This window comes from Somniosus microcephalus, chromosome 23 (assembly GCF_052327205.1).
Source record: "Somniosus microcephalus isolate GS21.2 chromosome 23, FLI_Smic_1.0, whole genome shotgun sequence".
Classification (NCBI taxonomy): domain Eukaryota; kingdom Metazoa; phylum Chordata; class Chondrichthyes; order Squaliformes; family Somniosidae; genus Somniosus; species Somniosus microcephalus.
This window is the reverse complement of record NC_141009.1, coordinates 30,403,991-30,422,523: the sequence shown is the minus strand read 5'-3', so window position 1 is coordinate 30,422,523 and position 18,533 is coordinate 30,403,991. Positions and strand designations below refer to the sequence as shown.

The following is an 18,533-nucleotide window of genomic DNA, read 5'->3' as shown; positions in this document are numbered from 1 at the left end:
CTCACAGCACCCAGCAGTATATCAGGCAAGGCGCCATTAAAGCGGGCATCAGCCTTTGAGTGCCCTGATCCATATTATGCAATTCCCGTATCTGTGCCAAACCTCCTGACTCCTCTAAATTCCATCTTTGGATTGGCCCTTTAAATACACCAGTTGAGATCACGTCAGGCGGGTCCGCACCACGCCCACTGCCGTGCATTCAATGCCAAACCCAGAAGTAAAATTATAATGAGGTGCCTGGATTAAAATGCCGCAGACAGATGCACTGAAATTACTTCCGGGTTTCCCACGCGATATCGAACCCCTCCCACTCCCAATGTGCCTCGAAGTTAATATTGGGGCCCAAGGATCCGAAACTTCTCACAAGCTGCATGATGAGCAGCATAACTCATCATGAGGTGTGTGAGTGTGTGGCCATCATCCTCCTGTCGACAACACGGAACCACCCCATCAAACACCCCTTCCACAACTTTAGCTGTAGCTGCTTGCCTCTTTGCAACCGGGTTGGCACCAAACTCTGGATATATGAGGACATATTTGATATGAATCGGTCATTCATGAAAGAAAGACTTGTGAAGTGATGCTGAACGGCCTGCGGGTGGCGCTGTCCAGGGAGTGTATAAATACTCGGGCACGGGCCCAGCTTGCGCAGGACATTCTTAACAGGAACTAGTGAAGGACACAACTAGACCGCCATGTTGTAAAACAGTTGATTAAAGCTTTGTTTAACGCTTAGACCAAGTGCCTAGTAGTTTTCTTACGTCAATATTCTTATACCGAGCCTCAGGAAGGCTCTTCCGGGCTCCACAAAAATAATGTGGGTCTGCTGTTACCCAGGGCTCCCCTCTGCCTGTTCAGGCCTTGCCCAGCTAAGCGACCTCTAGACCTCCCAGTATTATGCCAGCCCGAATCTGGCGAGCTGCATCGGGATGCTCATTTAGGCCCTGGCCTCCAAAATTGGAGAATGAATCTTGGAGCTTGAATCGAATCCTGTATCCAATCCATGAGTCAGGAGTGAGCCCCCAGGTGTTCAGTACTTGGCTGTTGCTATATTAAGTTGTTAGATTTTTTTTTTGAAAAGAAGCAATTTATCTTTGGAACAGCCTTCCAGATATTCATAAAGTTTTAATGGTGCATTCCCCAGGAAAGAAACTTTTATTTTCTCTCAAATTTGGGCCTGGAATTACAAAGATTTAATGAACAGGACTCTCAACAAGGAAACTCTAGCTGAATCGAAGTAGGAATTTGTATTGCTTGGTGGAGCTACCCCTGGGGCGAGGGTGGGTTTTGGTGCTGTTAACTGAAACAGATTGGAACATGAATCAGAGAGGAATCCCTTCGTATGTAACTCAAACACGCCTCTTCCAGGACCAAACAAAGAATACTTCTGAGAACATCTATGATGATGTTCTATGGGCCATGCCTGCGGATACAAATAGGAAAATACATGCATAGGTAAAGAACTTTATTTCAAAAAGACAGCACGAAAATCACGCACACCCATCTATGTTTTGAGCAATTAGATATTTCATTATAATTTTGCAAGTAACCGTAATGTGCAAGATTGCATGGGACAGTTGACTAATGATCCATGTTCTGTGGTTAAGAATGCACTGTCAGCCGAGAGATTCAAAATGTTCCCATTACTCCACGCACCTGTAGCCCTGCCCTTGTAATACCTATTGCCACAGTTCTGAAGAATTACATTAATTTTAATATGTTAAGCACATATCCTTGAGCATCACTCTGGGAATTATGGCCAGGATATCCACGCATTGAATATTTTAAGCATCAGAAAGCACACAAGGCATTTGTGAAACACTCTTGTACAACAGCCTATGTAGAATTTAATTGTGTTTTGCTACCAGCTACAACCTCCTGAGAATGAAGGCGTTTTCCCAAAACATTTCACAGATATATGCAATATATGCCTGTCACTTCAAAATCATTGTTGCTCAAAAAAAATTAAAATTACACTTAACATATTAAGTTATTTCTGCTCCTGCATTTAGTTTCTCCATTCTAATTTTCTCCTTCCCTTTCCCAAAGGCACTGGCATATTGGAATATAATACTGGATGCCCACAGTACCTCGCCCAACGGAGCACTCTTTATTTGTGAGCCTGGATATTGAATGTTGGTAAGTTAGTCAACATGAACAACATCAAAGCTAAACCCAGTTCTCTCCCCACCTTATGTTCTCATACACACATTTTCCAGGAGGAATCATTAGATGTGCGGGTTAGGTTGATTGGCCATGATAAAAATTGGCCCTTAGTGTTAGGGGGGATTAAATACGTGGGGTTACAGGGTTACAGGGATAGGGCTTGGGTGGGATGGCTGTCGGTGTAGGGACCGGGTGCTAGGGTTTGGATAATCAGCCATGATCTCGTTGAATGGCGGAGCAGGCTCGAAGGGCCGAATGGCCTACTCCTGCTCCTATCTTCTATGTTTCTATGTTTCTATAAGTACAGGGGAGAACTGAAAAAGTAAATAAGAGGGGCAAAGAAAGTGTATGAGACTAGATTAGTGAGTAACATAAAAGGGAACCCAAACGGGTAGTCATAGGAAGATTGAGGCCAATTAGGGACCAGAAACATAGAAACATAAAGGAGATCTTGTGGAGGCAGAGGGCATGGCTGAGGTACTAAATAAGTAGTTTGTATCTGTCTTCACTATAGAAGAGGATGCTGTCAATGTCACAGTGAAGGAGCAAGTATTAAAGAAGTTGGAGAGGATAAAAATAGATAAATAGGAGCTGCTTAAAAGGTTGGCAGCACTCAAAGTAGAAAAGTCACCCGGTCCTGATGGGATGCATCCTAGGTGGCTATGGGAAGAAAGGGTGAAAATTGCAGAGGCTCTGGCCACAATCTTCCAATCCTCCTTAGATATGGGAGTGGTGCCAGAGGACTGGAGGGTGGCAAATGTTGCACACCTGTTCAAAAAAGGGGAGAGGGATAAACCCGGCAGTTACAGGCCAGTCAGCCTAATGTCAGTGGTGAGGAAACTTTTAGAGACAATAATCCAGAAAAAATGAAAGCCAGCATGGATTTGTTAAAGGCAATAACAACAGAAAATGCTGCAAAAACTCAGCAGGTCAGGCAACATCCATGGAGAGAAATTTGAGTTGACGTTTCGGGTCGAAACCCTTTTTCAAAACTGGAAAGAAAAGAAAATAGATCGAAGGCAGGGCTGCAATTGAACAAAAAAAATAAAAGAGACAATAAAAGGTATTCGAAACCAGACGAGATGGTAATAGGCCAGTGGAGACAAAAGGCAGCTGAGATTAGGTGTGAAGTGTACTGGCAGGTAAGAGACAGCTGCCAGGTGGGAGAGAGAAACAAAAGGAAAGGGGGGTGGGGGGTGGGGGAGAAAGGAAGACCCAAAACAAAGGGGTGGAAAAAATTATAAGTACAAAAGTAATAGGAGCCGAGGTTATGATCTGAAATTGTTGAACTCGATATTGAGCCCGGAAGGCTGCAAAGTGCCTAATCGGAAGATGAGGTGCTGTTCCTCGAGTTTACGCTGAGCTTCTGTGGAACAATACAAGAGGCCAAGGACGGTGAGGTCCGAGTGGGAATGGAGCGGTGAATTAAAATGACAGGCAACCGGAAGCTCGGGGTCACCCTTACGGACTGAACGGAGGTGTTCCGCAAAGCGGTCACCCAATCTGCGTTTGGTCTCCCCAATGTAGAGGAGACCGCATCGTGAGCAGCGAATACAGTATACTGGATTGCAAGAAGTACAAGTAAATCGCTGTTTCACCTGGAAGGGGTGTTTGGGGCCCTGGACAGTGGGAAGGGGGGAGGTATAGGGGCAGGTGTTACATCTCCTGCGCTTGCACGGGAAGGTGCCAGGCGAAGGGGAAGGGCTGTTTGGGGTGATAGAGGAGTGGACTAGGGTGTCTCGGAGGGAGCGGTCCCTACGGAATGCTGAAAGGGGAGGGGAGGGGAAGATACGTTTGGTGGTGGGATCACTTTGGAGGTAGCGGAAATGGCGGAGGATGATCCGTTGAATGTGGAGGCTGGTGGGGTGAAAGGTGAGGACAAGGGGAACCCTATTGTGGTTCCGGGAGGGAGGGGCAGGGGTGAGGGCAGAAGTGCGGGAGATAGAACGGACACGGTCGAGGGCCGTGTCAACCACGGTAGAAGGGAATCCTCGGTTGCGGAAAAAGGAAGACATGTCGGAAGCACTGGTGTGGAAGGTGGCATCGTTGGAGCAGATACGGCGGAGACGGAGAAACTGGGAGAATGGAATAGAGTCCTTACAGGAGGCGGGGTGGGAGGAAGTGTAGTCCAGGTAGCTGTGGGAGTCAGTGGGCTTGTAGTGAATATTGGTTGATAACCTATCCCCAGAGATGGAGACGGAGAAGTCGAGGAAGGGAAGGGAAGAGTCAGAGATGGACCATGTGAAGGTGAGGGAAGGGTGGAAATTGGAGGCAAAGTGAATGAAATTGTCTAGTTCGGGGCAAGAGCAGGAAACGGCACCGATACAGTCATCAATGTATCGGAAAAAGAGGTGAGGGAGGGGACCTGAGTAGGACTGGAACAAAGATTGTTCGACATATCCCACGAAAAGGCAGGCATAGCTGGGACCCATGCGGGTACCCATAGCAACACCTTTGATTTGGAGGAAATGAGTAGAGTTAAAGGAGAAGTTGTTCAATGTGAGAACAAGTTCAGCCAGGCGGAGGAGGGTGGTGGTGGATGGGGACTGGACGGGCCTCTGTTCAAGGAAGAAGCGGAGCGCCCTCAGGCCATCCTGGTGGGGGATGGAGGTGTAGAGGGATTGTACGTCCATGGTGAAAAGGAAGCGGTTGGGGCCAGGAAACTGGAAACTGTTAAAGTGGCGGAGGGCATCCGAAGAGTCGCAGATGTAGGTGGGAAGAGACTGGACAAGGGGAGAAAAGATGGAGTCGAGATAGGAAGAGACAAGTTCCGTGGGGCAAGAACAGGCTGAAACGATGGGTCTACCAGGGCAGTCCTGTTTGCGGATCTTGGGAAGGAGGTAGAAGCGGGCTGTGCGGGGTTGGGGAACTATGAGGTTGGTGGTAGCGGGGGGACGATCTCCAGAGGAGATGAGGTCAGTGACAGTCTTGGAAATGGTGGTTTGATGTTCGGTAGTGGGGTCATGGTCCAGGTGGAGGTAGGAGGAGGTGTCGGAGAGTTGGCGTTCAGCTTCCGCTAGGTAGAGAGGCAAATCGTGTTTGATTAACTTAATTAAGTTCTTCGATGAAGTAATGGAGAGGGTGGATGAAGGTAGTGTGATTGATGTTGTGTATATGGACTTTCAAAAGGTCATTGATAAAGTACCACATAATAGACTTGTTAGCAAAATTGAAGCCCATGGGATTAAAGGGGCAGTGGCTGTGTGGATACGAAATTGGCTAAGTGACAGAAAGCAGAGAGTTGTGGTGAAAGGTTGTTTTTCAGACTGGAGGGAAGTGTGCAGTGGTGACCCGCACTACTTTTTTTGATATATAGTAATGACCTGGACTTGGGTACACAGGGCATAATTTCCAAATTTGCAGATGAAACAAAACTTGGAAATGTAGTAAACGGTGAGGAGGATAGTAACAGACTTCAGGAGGACATAGACTGACTGGTGAAATGGGCAGAAACATGGCTGATGAATTTTAACGCAGAGAAGTGTGAAGTGATTAGTTTTGGTAGGAAGAATGAGGAGAGGTAATATAAACTAAATTGTACAATTTTAAAGGGGGTGCAAGAACAGAGACCTGGGGGTACATGTACATAAGTCTTTGAAAGTGGCAGGACAAGTTGACAAGGCTGTTAAAAAGGCCTGCAGAATCCTTGGCTTTATAAATAGAGGCATAGAGTACAAAAGTAAGGAAGTTATGCCAAACCTTTATAAAACACTAGTTAGGCCCGAGCTAGTGAGGGTGCAGAGGAGAATTACTAGAATGGTACCAGGGATAGAAAACTTCAATTACGTGGAGAGACTGCGGTTGTTTTCCTCAGAGCAGAAAAGTTTAAGGAGAGATTTGAGAGAGGTGTTCAAAATCTTGAAAGGTTTTAATAGAATAAATAAGGAGAAACTGTTTCCAGAGGCAGAAGGGTTGGTAACCAGAGGACACAGATTTAAGGTAATTGGCAAAAGAACCAGAGGCGACATGAGGAAAAAAAAATTACGCAGCAAGTTATGATCAGGAATGCACTGCTTAAAAGAATGGTGGAAGCAGATTCAGTAATAACTTTCAAAAGGGAATTGGATAAATACTTGAAAAGGAAAAATTTGCAGGGCTATGGGGAAAGAGCAGGGGAGTGGACTAATTGGATAGCTCCGCCAAAGAGCTGATACAGGCACAATGGGCTCAATGGCCTCCCTCTATGCTGTATCAATCTATGATTCTATGATAATCATAAGGAGTAAGGAACTAAGCTCATTTATTTATGTATTTATTCACCCAGACAGACCCATCTCTTACCCAGGGGACTGAGGCCACTTGTGGCTATGGCATTGCCACATGTGCTGATATCATCTAACTCAGCATAGGCCAGGAATCAAACCTAAGACTTTCCTGGTCTGTATAGTTTCATTCCAGACTTGGAAGTGGGGTAGCATCATTCCATTATAATTTCTCAAACTAGCCTGAAAATGAGTTAACCTGACTTCATTTATTCAAGATAAAGTAGTCCAGAAGCAAGCCAGTACCACGCCAATGTGCTGAAAAAATGGTTTGCATTTTGTTTGGCTTATAATACTCATGTTATATTGCTACAACTGCTTTGTAACAGGACTGTATATTTTCCAACCTTCTCGCAAGAGGTTTCTCCCAATGCCCCCTCCCACTGTGTTCCTGGTACGTTGTTTCATTCTTACTTCTCTGCTTCTCTTTCCTGGCTCCTTTCCTCCCTCCTGCTCTCTGTTCTGGTATCATTTTACAAGGCTTTCCATACAAACTGCGGTACTCTTGAGACTCGCACCGAGGCTTCAATGACACTGACCTCCAATAAGACTGCAATACCGACATAGACAATAGTCAATAGTCCCGTCTCAGTGTAACAAGATTCTTCTTTACAAAAGGAACTAATATTAGCTTACATCTTTAAACAAAGGTGCAAGATATATATTATAAACAAAATACATGCCAGGATATTGGTGGATTGTGGAAAAATGAACCATTCATGGCCGACCTGAAATAATTGACTGTCTTTACTTGACAGTTCACTTTCCATTACTTCCTGTTGTGTTTCCTCTTCGAACCCAATTTAAAAGCTCAGTTTTGGTCCAAATACAATACAAATGGCAGACAACAAAGAGAACATCGCCATCATGGGGGATAGATTGCTCTGGTCACTATATACAGGTATATATATATATAACTACATTACAAATGCAATCAAAAATAACATGTTTATAGTGTTGCTACACTAGAGAAATTCTCCCAATGTGTTTGGGAACTCTGGTCAAAGGGTAACATGATTCTGGTATAAATACAAATCCCATGGCACCAACCACCAGCATTATTTACAAAAGGAAAAATCTAGCTGATGCTTTTCCTGATACTTTTGAATGATTGGCTTCAAATTTTTGCTTAGTATTGTCGATCTCTATGTTGGAACCTTTCAGTGCCTGAGGGTTTCTTGCCTGAGGTCTTTGTTAATTAATGCTGAAAAATGTCTTGGAATGGAATCTCAGTGCTCTACTTCTAGATATTTGAATTATTTATAGATTAAATTAAAAATTCTTGAATTAGGGTTGTACAATTCTTCAATGCAATGTCCCAATGGTATTCATTGGCACCTCAATATGTGGTCATGTAATATTAATGCCACCACTACTGTACTCATTCACCATTTTCCTCCTTCTTTGCTTAACATTCTAGTCCAATAGCTGCTCAAAATAAATCAACCACCTCTAAAAGGTGTATCTCATGTAAGTTAACATTCAGAACAGAATACGTACAAGTTATGGCAAGAGATTCGTAGAATACTGATAGAAATTCCAGGCGATAAAGATTTTCCTTCTTCTTTAGGTTAAGTGGTATATATTGTATTTTATTTGCTGTCTCCAACTACATATTGGGAAGACCTAAGCCATTGTCTTCAGTCCCCACCACAAACTCCGTTCCCTAGCCACCGACTCCATCCCTTTCCCTAGCAACTGTATGAGACTGAACCAGGCTGTACCCAACCTTGGTATCATACTTGACCCCGAGATGATCTACTTATCCATGCCATCTCTAAGACCGCCTACTTCCACCTCCTTAACATTGTCCGACTCCGCCCCCGTCTCAGCTCATCTGCTGCTGAAACCCTCATCCATGCTTTAGGGAGGGATTTCCAGAGCTTAAGGCCTAGGCAGCTCAAGGCACAGCCACCAATGGTGGAGCAATGAAAATCTGTATGTGCAAGAGGCCAGAATTGGAGGAGCACAGAGACCTCGGTGGGTTGTAGGGCTGGAGGAGGCTACAGAGTTAGGGAGAGGCAAGGCCATGGAGAGATTTGAAAACAAGGGTGAGAGTTTTAAAATCAAAGCATTGCCAGACCGGGAACCAATGGAGGTCAGTGAGCACGGGGGTGATAAGATCAAAATTGATACAGATAAGGAAGACAGTTCTTATTTACATCTAGAAAGACCATCCAGCCTCATCGCTAAATCCAACTGTTTCTTAAATTATTCCAAGAATTTTGTCTCCACTATCATATCCAGAAATCAATTTCATATGTTGCTCACGCTATGTGAACAAACATTTCCTGACATCAGTCCTAAGTTTGTCTTTTACTAGTTTTAACCTGCGTCTCCTTGTCTTAGTGTCCCGTTTTGTTGGAAGTAGTGTTCTGGATGTACCATTTCACTATCACCTCTCAGTTGCCTTCTTTCAAGTCTGTAGAGCCTAACCTTTTCCAGTTTTCCATTCAATCGTCTGACACTAGTGAGTAGAAATTGGACCTTACTGCGTCCATTTTCAGGACAGAAAACATATGTAAATGAAAGGCCTAATGTCTGTTTTAAGTTCCACTGCTGAAATTGGTTTGAGATGAACGGAGCAGGGCTTAAGAATCTTCAGTGGCCCCTACGGCCGGTAACAAAATGTAAGTGATTGATTTAAAAAATAATTGAAATCATAAATCGTTGCTGTGGAGCCAGAATGAGAAGGAGTGCTCCCGTGACTCCACAGCACTTGAGATTGGCCCCCACCAATTGGCGCTCCACCAGACCCAATCCCCTCCTGGAACTTGCCTTCGGGGTGCTGCCAGCGAAGCAAAAAACCCGACATTGATATTTGTAAAAGGGCCGCGCTGCCTATGGAGGCCCGACAGGTGCTGGCAGCCCATTTAAATTAAGCAAATAAGGCCCGAGGACCAATTTCGGGGCGGCCTTGGGCATCCCGTTTGGGGCGCGTGATGTAGACCATAACCAATGGGCCGTAACTAATTTCCACACCTAGGGATCAGCCTTCTGGATCTCCTCTGACATGCCTCCAGGGCGTGAAAGTTTCTCTTTTATGTCTTGGAGACCAAAAACTGGACACAATACCAAGATGTGATCTGACCAGACACTATACAATTGCATCATGACTTCCTCCAAACGTTTACTGTTTAGGCTATATAGTGCAGCATTCTATATGCCTTGTTGATTATTGCTGCAGTGTTTGAAGATTTGAGGATTGAGTCTAATAAAACCTGTAGATCGCTTTCAAATTCATCCTGAGCTATTCTGACACCATACATCGCTCAGTTTATCTTCCTATGTGCAGTACTTTAAACTTTTCAGTATTAAATTTCATCTTCCATTGTCCTGCCCAATTAGATATTTTGTTCAATTCATTTTGTAATTCCCAAGGTGCCTCCTCAATTGTCCCTGCTGGTTTGTATTGTCTGCGAATTTGATGAGCTATCTTAAGGTACTTTACATCTTTCTTCCTCCCCAGAACGGAATCCATTGCTAAAGTGCTGTGCCTGGTGAAAGCTGGCATTCCACATTATTCTAGTAAATTAATTTTGTGGGAATTCATCTGTTATTTTCAAGGCTGTGTCAGCCGTGGCTCAGTGGGTAGCACACTCGCCTCTGAGTTGGAAGGTTGTGGGTTCAAGTCCCACTCCAGGGACTTGAGCACATAAATCTAGGCTGACACTCTAAGGGAGTGCTGCACTGTCGGAGGTGCCATCTTTTGGATGAGATGTTAAACCAAGGCCCCGTCTGCTCTCTCAGGTGGACGTAAAAGATCCCATGGCATGATTTCAAAGAAGAGCAGGGGAGTTATCCCCGGTGTCCTGGCCAATATTTATCCCTCAATCAACATAACAAAAACAGATTATCTGGTCATTATCACATTGCTGTTTGTGGGAGCTTACTGTGTGCGAATTGGCTGCTGTGTTTCCCACATTACAACAGTGACTACACTTCAAAAGTACTTCATTGGCTGTAAAGCACTTTGAGATGTCCAGTGGTCGTGAAAGGCGCTATATAAATGCAAATCTTTCTTTCTTTAAGGCAATTCATGCCCTTGCCTCCCAAATTAGAATATTGGGGGGTGGGGGGGGAATTCATTTTGTGCCTGTAAAATGGGAAATAGGCCTCCGAAATTTGCGTTGCAATCTGTCATACCCAATCTTGACCAGAAATACGCCAGTCGCCATACTGGCTCAGGCGAATTTTTGTCATCCAGGGTGGCTGCCTGAAATAGGTAAGTCGGGCCTTAGCCGGTTGTAGGACCCCGAATGCAAACTTCAAGTATAACTGAGCAGTGCCTGCAACGCACAAGCTTCGCTTAGTCATACCAGGCCTTGAACAGCCCAGTGTCTTTAAAGGGACTGCTGGAGGCCGTTCAACTAAATGGCCCACAACATTGTCTGTTTTTATTTTTGATAGGAGGAGCACTTCCGCTTCTCCTGGGCCCAGAATAACACTCGGGCCTGTTGTCAGGCTGTTTGTGGCCCCCAACCCACCTCGGGATCACCTTCCGTTCCCCCCCTCCCCCCCACCCACAACTGACCTGGCAGCCGGATCCACGTGAGAGCCTGCTGATTTTACCACCCTCCCTGACCAGTCAGCTGTATCTGGGCACCGCAGCTCGCCATCGACATTCAAATGGCACAGAACCGGCACACCATGCGGTCACTTGACCAACTTTACGCCTGTTTTGGGTGTAAGTCAAATTTCTCCCTCTATTGTATCCCACTTATATTTACTCCCTGGATCTGAGGGAAAAGCCATACCTTTAGGGTGAGCACAAATGACATTTTGGGGGGGGGGGCAGCATCCCTCCCCCTCTTCAAGTCCAAAGGGGAATGGAAGCAGCTATTGTGAGTATGAATGTCTGTGATTTAAAGTACATGTTTGGACCCCATCAGTAAAATCACATCCAAAATGAAGATTAGAAAAACATACCTCCACTAGATCCTATTGCAAACCTTCTCCGCATCCAGGGAAATTACTACCATTAGACTGTTATCGATGCTTTTACATGTTGCTCATAATCTGCTTTGTTATTTCTGGTGAAACATTTTTGTACCAACTAAAGCTGTTCTGAAATTGTCAGGAATTGTTAGATCTTCTGTCTGACAATCTCTTGAAGTCTACTTAAAAGAGAAATATAGTGCACTTGCAAGCACATTCCAGTGCGTATGAATCATAATGGCTGACCGCCACACCTTTTTCCTGTACCTCTCCGTATAACTCTTGTAAAATTTGCACCTGCTGCTTTCTCTTTTTTTTAATTAATTCACGGGATTTGGGCGTCGCTGGCAAGACCAGCATTTATTGCCCATCCCTAATTGCCCTGGAGAAGGTGGTGGTGAGCCGCCTTCTTGAACCACTGCAGTCCGTGTGGTGAAGATACTCCCACAGTGCTGTTAGGTAGGGAGTTCCAGGATTTTGATCCATCGAGGATGAAGGAACAGCGATATACTTCTAAGTCAGGATGGTGTGTGACTTGGAGGTGGTAGGTGGAAGAGGTCGCGGGTTTGAAAGGTGCTGTCGAAGAAGCCTTAGCAAGTTGCTGCAGTGCATCTTGTAGATGGTACACACTGCTGCCACGGTACGCCGGTGGTGGAGGGAGTGAATGTTTAAGGTGGTGGATGGGGCGCCAAACAAGCAGGCTGCTTTCTGTGTCGAGCTTCTTGAGTGTTGTTGGAGCTGCACTCATCCAGGCAAGTGGAGAGTATTCCATCTCACTCCTTACTTGTGCCTTGTAGATGGTGGAAAGGCTTTGGGGTGTCAGGAGGTGAGACACTCACCACAGAATACCCAGCCTCTGACCTGCTCTTGTAGCCACAGTATTTATGTGGCTGGTCCAGTTAACCAGGATATTGATGGTGGGGGATTTGATGAGGATAATGCCATTGAATGTCATGGGGAGGTGGTTAGACTTTCTCCTGTTGGAGATAGTCATTGTCTGGCACATGTGTGGCGTGAATGTTACTTGCAACTTATCAGCACAAGCCTTAATGTTGCCAGATCTTGCTGCATGTGGGCACAGACTGCTTCATTATCTCTATTATAATACTGATAACTATTAAAACCCAAAGCCAATTTTCCTAATAAGCTTTTAATCTCTGTCTCCTCTGTGGCTCCTTCCGTGAAATCTGACCAATCTAGACTTTCAAAACATTTGGCAACATTGCCCTTCTCAGACTAGAGCCTGCTTTTGACAGCTATCAGGGTCCATTATATTTGAATAAATTTAGCCATGTCTGTGGCTTTTGCCAGAGTACCGAACTATAATTACAAACACTGCAGATAGATGTCAGTGCAGCCTCTATAAATATGACCGATGCTGCCGCTTCTTAATTGTGGCAGGAAGCCCAGTTCTACAAAGAAGCATTCAATCTCCCCCTCCAGTTCAGATGCACCAAGAACTAACTATATTATACTAGCAGAACAACTGAATAGGGACAACGAAAACATAAATTATCGTTATGTTCCAATTGTTCTTAAAGTAATAGTTACTTTAGGGCAAATAGATACCACAGCAGAGCAGATTAAAGGGGTACCACCTTCCTGGAAAACTGTTTTAATAATTGCATCTATAATAGCATCTTATCAAGTCCCGAAATATTTCATACCAAAAGAATTACAGTTGAACTGCAGCCACTGTTGTTATGTAGGCAAACTTAGCAGCCAAATTGCTCATGGCAAAATCACACAAATAGCAGATGAGATAAAAGACCAGTTAATCTGTTGTTTTTGTGGTGTTGGTTGAGGAAGAAATGTTGACCAGGACAATGGGAGAATTCCCTGTTCATCTTTGAATAGTGCTGTGGGATCATTTGTGTCCACTTGAATAGGATAGATGGGGCCATCGGTTAATGTCTTATCTGAAAGACAGGACCTCTGACAATGCAGAATTTCCTCACTATTACACTGAAATGCCAGCCTGGACAGTGTGTTAAAGTTCTGGAGTGGAGCTTGAGTCTGTAACTTTGTGACACAGAGGCAAAGGTGCTACCAACTGAGACAAGCTGACACTGGGAGAACATTATAATAATGCAGTGCGATACTGAAAAATATAAAAGCAGATTAGCATCATTTGCACGCAATACCTTTCTTATGAAAGTGAGATATAGCTCTGTGCCTCTTCTCTCTCCACAAACAAAAAGTGGCTTGCCAAGCACTAGTTCTTCAAGACAGTAATATAAAAGCAAAATACTGCAGATGCTGGAAATCTGAAATAAAAACAGAAAATGCTGGGAATACTCAGCATCTATGGAGGGAGAAACAGAGTGAACGTTTCAAGCTGATGGACCAGAAAGGTTCTGATGAAAGATCAGTGACCGGGGATGTTAATGTTTCTCTCTCCACAGATGCTGCCTGAATTGCTGAGTATTACCAGGAATTTCTGTTCTTATTTCTACAAGGCAGTGCCCTTGGAAAGTTACTGCACCTGCAGCTTACCTTGAAAACAAAAGCAAATTCTTTCCAGAGTAAGAGCCATTACAAATGGTTGCTGTTGCTGTTTTTGCTCTGAGCACCTTCAGATGGCTTACCATTCACCTTGAATCCTCATGAACTAGGAACACCTGTGCAATACCATTGGAAGAAGTAATGCTAGTTTGGAATGGGCAGGCAGCAGTGTAGTAATGTTTTAAGCAAATCTGTGATGCAAATCTAAAACCACTAAACCATATTAAGATTGCTCAAGGTGCTATTTTCCAAACCACAATGTATTACTAAGACATGAAAATCAGGCAAGTCCTTTATTAAACTTGTGAGTTGAGATTATGGGCCATAATTTGCTGTAGTAGGGCATCTAACGGGGTTTGCTGTTAGTTAGACTTGCCCTTGCACATTTAGGTTTTTGAATATTTTGCGTGGCAAGTTGCTGAAAGTGTGAGCTGATAACGTCACAGCGAGGGAAACTGGGCATCTGGGGCCTGAGTGAACTTCAAGCAACTGTGTATCTCCTTAGCCAATCATATTAAAGGATTGTGAAATAAACAGCGCAAGAACTGAGAAGGAAGTATAAGTTAGAGTGATTGAGTTCAATGTCAAATCAGGTACAGGAAGAGAAATAAAGAGGGAAAGAAAGATTGGATTATGAGAGAGAGAAAAAAGAGACAGAAAGGAAAAGTTAAACAAAAATTAATTTTACATTTTAAAAACCTCCAACAACAATTAATACCTGAAGGAATGAGATTCCACACTTTTAATAGTTAATTTTCAGTGGCAGAGATGTTGATTGGCAGTAATGAACACTCATGTCATTAAAAGGCTGCTTAGACTTGAAATGACATGACTTCACTTTCTGTGCCAAGTTTAGTTCGTATCTACTGCATTTCAATGGTGAGGCAGACAACGAGATGCCGTTTTTGCGAAGTTATCGGCGGAGCGGCGCAACTCGGACAGTAACTTGGATTATCATGTTTAACCGAGAATCTGCCACTCGTCTGAAGTTGCTGTGCCATTTGCGCTTAAATAACGGCGAGCGCCATTAGCCTCATCATTATTTGGCCAGCAAAATCTGGCACAATATTAAATCTCAATGATTAGTGTACTCCCAATGGCAATACATGATCCCATTTGAGAATGTTTTACAAGCATTCCTGGAATAATACTAATTAGCATTTCAATCCCTTCACCGGTTCACACTTGCTGAGTTTTCACAACCCTTGTAGAGACGTAATAAACTAAATTATACGATGATTCAATTGAGACTTGTATTCAAATTAGCAGTTCCCGGGTGTGTCCTAAACCTCATGAGCAATGTTGATCTAGTTTGGGTTGGCACAATTGGGAAATTAAACAATTTCTTTCAACTCACGACCAGATATTTTTATATGGTATCAATTTTACTTAAAAATATCATTCAAGTTTTGTTGAGGCATTATCTGATGATCATGGTCGAGACAAGGTGTTATACATGACAGGGTAACAACAATAGTTACTGGTACTATTTTACCAATTTTTTGCCCGTGGATGATTGAAAAATATACCAACACAGTATAAGATATACAGGATATCTCACGCTGAAAAAGACATAGAGGATACTATGCACGGTACAAGATAGGATATTGGGTGGGCGTGTGTGCTGTGAGGAGGATGCCGAGAAACTCCAGGATGATTTGGACAGGTTGGGTGATTCGGCAGAAGCATGGCAGATGCAATATAACATGGATAAATGTGAGGTTATCCACTTTGGTGGCAAAAACAGGAAGGCAGATTATTATCTGAATGGCAATAGATTGGGAGAAGGGGAAGTGCAACGAGACCTGGGTGTCCTTGTGTACCAGTCGCTGAAGGTAAGCATGCAGGTGCAGCAGGCGGTTAAGAAGGCAAATGGTATGTTGGCCTTCGTAGCGAGAGGGTTTGAGTACATGAACAAGGATGTCTTGCTGCAGTTGTACAGGGCCTTGGTGAGACCACATCTTGAGTATTGTCTGCAGTTTTGGTCGCCTTATCTGAGGAAGGATATTCTTGCCATGGAAGGAATTCAGCGAAGATTCACCAGGCTGATACCTGGGATGGCAGGAATGACGTATGAGGAGAGATTGGGTCAATTGGCCTTGTACTTGCTGGAGTTTAGAAGAATGAGAGGGGATCTCATTGAAACTTATAAAATTCTGACAGGTCTGGACAGACTAGATGCAGGAAGGATGTTCCCGATGGTCAGGGAGTCCAGAACCAGGGGTCACAGTCTAAGGATAAGGGGTAGGCCACTTAGGACAGAAATTAGGAGGAATTTCTTCACCCAGAGAGTGGTGAACCTGTGGAATTCTCTACCACAGAAGGCAGTAGGGGCCAATTCATTAAATATATTCAAGAAGGAGTTGGATATATTTCTTAAGGCTAAAGGGATCAAGGGGTATGGGGAGAAAGCAGGGACAGGGTACTGAATTTGGATGATCAGCCATGATCGCATTGAATGGGGAGCAGGCTGGAGGGGCTGAATGGCCTACTCCTGCTCATATCTTCTATGTTTCTATGTTTCTATATGGAGTGTGAGATACTACACAAAGTATAAAAGAGACAGGATACTAAGCACAAGATGTGCAGAATATTGGATGGGTGACAGTGAATTATACGGCAGAATTCAAATGAAGATGTCATAAACTGCAAGAGCAAAGCTCGAGTAGTTTGTTGACTGAATACCACAATCAGATTAGTAGGAATCTTCTGCTCGGCATCCAGTTATGTTTATGGCGTAGTTTTAAGTATTGCAACTTACTTTGCTGCTGGTCATGTTATGATGTTCAGCTTCGCAGAGCACATGGTTAATCTGGCCGATAAATTACAGAAAAATTCACCTTCCTCATATCTTCTATCTATCTATATATATAAAAGGATATTTCTGTCTGTCATTCCGTCTGTCTGTCTGTCTTGAATTAACTCGAAAGTTATAGAGCGTACCTACATGTGCGTTACGTCGAAAGAAAGCTGATGATTCCAGAACCATCCTAAGCATATTTACGTTTCGGCCGGACAAAAATTGTTCGCGCGTTATGCAAAAACCTTCAAAATTAAACTCATTATCTGCTAAGTAGCATTGATTGACTAACGTCAAGGTCGACCAATCCTGTGCCGGCACGATTGACCAACCCTACAGTTCAGTCGCCTGATGGTTGGCCAATCGCTGCGTCTGTGGGTGGGACTAATGCTTTTCAACTCAGGCATCGGGCAGCCATTGCTTCACTACTTCCAGCTCAAACTCTGCTAATCCAGCTTCGAAAAAGTTAGTATCTCTTTTAAAAATTACATAACATTTACCAAAAACGTTTTATAAGTACTTTCACTTTCATCTTTGAAGCTATTAAAAGGTAGAAATGTTGCCCGGCAGCAGATTCACACAGGGACAGACAGACAGGCCCCAAAGCCTGGCACTCGATTTAAACCACCCGGCCCAAAACAGCCCTGGCAAAGCCAGGCTCCCCCAGCTAGTAATAATATAAAGTGTCTTTCATTGTGTGAATGCCAACTACAATCCAGCACTATTCTGTGTGTTTAAGCTACCTTGTTAATTCGCGAGCGTCAAGGAAAACACTCAAATATCAAACGTTACCGTATTTGATTAAAGGGCATTTCCTTGCTCAGGTCACGGATGTCGGCAGTTTCAGCTTTCAGAGGCAAATCAATCGAAATTGAATCATCCCCTGGTGATTTCGCGGTTACACTAACGTGGGCTGCAGACAGTGAAAACATCCCCCCGCATGACACCGATTCCAGGGCAGCGATCCAGCCCCACCCTCAGCCACGTAATAACATGACCGAATATCAGAACAAATACATCTTGAAAGAGAAACCTTCAGGGGGGAAATCAACTGTATTTGACTCCCAAACGCCCACGCCTAGTCCGCCACAAGAAGAATTAGTGGAAGAACTTTAATCCCAATGCGGGACCGTACAGCTCACATTTCCAGCATTCAGTTTATTACCCCTTTTGAATCTGACTGGTCATTCCCTGTACTGCGAGGTGACTTTCAGCGAAATGTGATTAGAATGTCTTCACATTATTCTAAAGATGAGGCTTCCCTCTGCCTTGGCGATCTGATCGAGACAAGGGTAACAACAATAGTGAGATCGGTGGAGAGAGAGTGACACCATCGCCTGACTGGTACTGTTCCCACTTCTGATGAAAGGTCATCGACCTGAAGCGTGAGCTCTCTCTCTCTCTCGCTCTCTCTCCACAGATGCTGCCTGACCTGCCGAGTATTCCCAGCACTTTCTGTTTTTTTAGTTCAGAGTTCCAGCATCAGCGGTATTTTGCTTTGATACGGTTCGCCTGCCTGTCCATTTAAGCTACGATGATACATCAGTGTGCTGTATCCATTTAAAGAGCAGATTATATAATATCCGAAGTTAATAGTGACTGATTTTAATAACGCCGGGGTAGCCCTGTCTATACTAGAACGTGGTGTGGAGATGCCGGAGTTGGACTGGGGTGGACAAATGTAAGAAGTCACACAACACCAGGTTATAGTCCAACAGCGCTCCGAAAGCTTGTGATTTCAGATAAAGCTGTTGGACTATAACCACGGACTATAACCTGGTGTTGTGTGACTTCTTATATTAGAACGAGTAGCTGTTGTGGATACAGAGAGGTGACGGGAACGGGTGCATCAATTCACATAG

The 18,533-nt window shown here is 44.1% G+C and overlaps 1 protein-coding gene across 1 annotated transcript in view; it reads left to right on the top strand.

Moving 5' to 3' along the window:
• Positions 1–18,533, top strand: part of LOC147101779 (keratin, type I cytoskeletal 18) — a 119,239-nt gene that overhangs the window by 87,729 nt on the left and 12,977 nt on the right. Inside the window, exon 2 of the mRNA XM_085965714.1 lies at positions 2,050–2,139. Coding sequence (XP_085821840.1) covers positions 2,134–2,139 — 6 coding nt within the window. The 5' untranslated portion in view covers positions 2,050–2,133. The remainder of the gene's footprint in view (positions 1–2,049; positions 2,140–18,533) is intronic.